This window comes from Ailuropoda melanoleuca, unplaced genomic scaffold, assembly GCF_002007445.2.
Source record: "Ailuropoda melanoleuca isolate Jingjing unplaced genomic scaffold, ASM200744v2 unplaced-scaffold10769, whole genome shotgun sequence".
Classification (NCBI taxonomy): Eukaryota; Metazoa; Chordata; class Mammalia; order Carnivora; family Ursidae; genus Ailuropoda; species Ailuropoda melanoleuca.
Window position 1 is genome coordinate 1,677 of NW_023179136.1, and position 3,479 is coordinate 5,155.

Consider the following 3,479-nt stretch of genomic DNA (forward strand, 5'->3'; position numbering starts at 1 on the left):
AGGTATAAAATATATCAGATATTGAAAAGCAGACAGGGCAGAGCTCTGATTACTTGTGATAAAGGAAACAAGACGTGAACTCCATATCCATCCAGGCTCTCTTCCAGACTGCACTTTAAAAACTCAGACAAGGAAGTTGAATGCAATTTGAGGGCAGCTCTCTCCTTAATGGAGGGAGAAAAGACAGAAGTGATTTTAGAGGCTGTGAGGAATCAAAATTTTAGGGGCACCTACTGGATATGAAGAAGTCCTAGAAATCTGCTTAGGTGTCCACTTGAGGTTTTCACCAAGTACTAAGCCGCAGATTCACAGGTCAAGATTCCAAAAATCTTGGCAGAAAAACATCTCTGAGGCAAAGGGTGGGCTGTAAGTTGCCTGGAGATTCTGGAGTTCACTCAGTACTGGGACACACTGGAGGTCCAACAAGGGAGAGTGGACAGAGCTTTTTGAATACTTTGGACATTGACCTGAAACCCTACAAGGGCCACGCCGTAAGAAAGGGGAGTATGTGGTGTGGTTTCTGATTTCATGAAACTGATTCAATATCATGTGCTGCTTTGACATCTGAAACTGGAAGTGCATCAGAAAGCCTAACCATAAGCTTCCCTGCTCTTCTCCAGACATGCCCCACATCCAGTGGACAAGTGTCCCCTCCCGGTCCCGCCCCATGCCTGGCATGCCGTTTCCTCTTCCCCTAGTCTGTGAGTATGTATGACTAACAAACTGCTCCCAATCGTACCTTTGCAGTGTCAAGTACCATGCTTTCACCTATTTCTATAACCCTAGAGTAGAAACCTCTTTCTCACCAACAGGGTGAATAGGAAGTGAGAATACTGTAACCAACGAAAAAGGACTAATAAGCATCAACCCTAATGAGGCTTAAAACCAAGATGCAAAACATTAACATGATGCTCTAATAAATTAACCGTCTGTCATGTCAAATCAGATTGTCTTTATATAAGATAATATGACCCAGATTCCCAATAGCATTGCATTTGCAGTGCCCATGGGCACATAAAAAAAGAGAGAAAAGCAGAAAGATAATCAGAATAAAGTAAAACAAGCAATAAAAAGTAGTATAAATAGAGATTCAGGATGAACAGAGATTCTGGAATTAGAGGAAAAGAGCTTTAAAACAGTTATGACAAATATGCTTGCACATGTAAAGAAAAACATGGACATAAGCAGTCATTACATGTATATATATATACATATATATGTATACATATATATATATGTATATAGTTGTGTGTGTGTGTATACATAATTCAGCACCATGGGGTGCATTCTAGCTTTCTCTCACTTGCTTATTTGAACATGACTATATTATTTGTCAAAACTCAGAATTGTAAACCACAAACTGTGAACTTTGCTGCATGTAAATTTAAAAAAGAAAAAAAGTGTTGGGGGAATCCCATAATAGATGGTGGACTTTGAAAAAATATTGTAGTTGTATTACAAATGTAATACAGTGTCACTAAAGGACATGAAGGAAAAAGGAGCTGATCTCAGTAACTTCAGAAAATGGTATTTTGACTGGGCATTGTAGGTTTTGTGATCTGGACCTGCACACAAACATTGCACTCAATGTGGTAAATTTGTTCCCACCAGGAGCATGGGTTAATCATTTTGAAACTACATTTATGTATACAAGGGATGAAATGATGAAAAAATAAATTCAACTTCATTCACAGAGCTGGTGAAGATTGGAGGCTGTGCCCACCCTTCATGTATCATGGAGCATGAAAAAATATCGAACTGCCTAATAGTCACATTGGGACACATTTTATTATATCAATTAAGGTCTTTATTTCTTTAAATGTATTTAGAAGTTTTGAAATATTTTATTTGGTTTATATTTTCCAGTGTAACCCACACCTACAGTTATTATACAAATCACAAGAAAAACATTTTGAGTTTACGTATTTGCCTAATTTTCAGAAAGTATACCAAGTGAGGTCCTCTTGAGCTTAATTTTATAAATACAACTCTAGGGTTTTGGTTGGAGGGCATCTCAGATGTCTTTGAATTCCACTCTTCTAATCTGTTTGCTTTTACGTGTTAATGATACTCTCTCAAGGTCCTGTCAGTGTCCTCTATAATAATCCGAGTCTTCTACAGGCTGATACTGAGTTTCGCAGAATGAGCAACATGTGTTTTTCTCATTAAACAAGTATTATTTTCAATGGTGTATGTTTAACACATTTTAATATATTTCAATGAGTGTTTTTGAATAATTAATTGATTGATACATCAGATGGAAGCGATATACTCTTCATCTCTGTGACTCAGAGTTTTCCCGGGTGGAACATCTTCAGAATGCGTACTCGAATCTCTTTGGTTTTAACACTATAGACAATTGGGTTGAGCATTGGAGGAACAAGAAAGTGCAGATAGGAGAGAAGCATGGATACTTGAGCTGGTAGCTTCTTTTTCCCAAAGCGGTGAATCATCGACAGGCTGACCAATGGGGTATAAAATAGTAATACAGCGCAGATGTGGGAAATGCAGGTGTTAAAGGCTTTGAGCCGCTCCGAGTTAGAAGCAATGCTCAATACTGTCCTTAAGATTAGCACATAGGAGAGGAGAATGAGTACAGCATCCAACCCCAGTGTGGAGAGCATGACAAAGAGCCCAAAGCCACTGTTCACAAGAGTGCTGGAACTGGCTAGTCTTAAGACATCAGGATGAACACAGTATGAATGAGACAGAACATTCACAGGCTGAAACTGCAGTCTTCCAAGGAGCACAGGCAGGGGCAGGTGGAGAGCAGCACTTTGGGTCACAATGGCCAGCCTAAGGGCCCCAATGCGCTGGGTTGTGAGAATGGTGGCATAGCGTAAGGGCTCTCGAATAGCCACACAGCGGTCAAAGGCCATGGCCAAGAGCACAGCTGATTCAATCACTGAGAAAGTATGGATGAAGAAAAGTTGCATAAAGCAGGTTGCAGCTCCCACCTTTCTCTGGCCTAGGAGAAAGACAGCTGCCATTGAAGGCAGTGTAGACGCTGAGAGGCCCAGGTCAGCCATTGAGAGCATAGACAGGAAGAGGTACATGGGTGTGTAGAGGCTGGGCACAGACTTGACAATGCACATTATGGTGATGTTGCCCAACAAAGAGAGAACATAGACAGAGCAGACAGGGATAGCTGTCCAGCAATGAGCGGCCTCCAGTCCCGGGAGATCCATCAGTATGAAGGTGAAGCTGCCGGCATTACTGTTGTTGAGAACTGCCATAACTTTGGGAAGAGCTTGGCCTGGAAAAATTATAAAGAAGGCAAAGAATTATTCTTTCATAGCGTTTTCCTAGCATCTCATCCCACAGCACCCACGGCCCGTGTCTGCCGAGTAATGTCACTCTCCTCCTGTTCTTACAACACCGAATCCCATTCCTTTAGAGAGCCCCTAGAGTACAAATGCTGTCTCTCTTCTTGGAGATTTGCCCTAGTTCTCAGAGGCTGTTTGTGCCTTTCACACAGA

The 3,479-nt window shown here is 41.2% G+C and overlaps 1 protein-coding gene across 1 annotated transcript; it reads right to left on the reverse strand.

Annotated features, from left to right (window-relative positions):
- Window positions 1–2,288: 2,288 nt before the first annotated feature.
- Window positions 2,289–3,236, reverse strand: LOC117797653 (olfactory receptor 51G2-like). Its single transcript, XM_034650067.1, has one exon. It carries the CDS (start codon window positions 3,234–3,236, stop codon window positions 2,289–2,291), a length of 948 nt encoding a protein of 315 aa, XP_034505958.1.
- Window positions 3,237–3,479: the final 243 nt, after the last annotated feature.

What these genes read in the sequence shown, in the direction of transcription:
- LOC117797653 (XM_034650067.1), bottom strand. Translation starts at nt 3,236, where the DNA reads ATGGCAGTTCTCAACAACAGTAATGCCGGCAGCTTCACCTTCATACTG.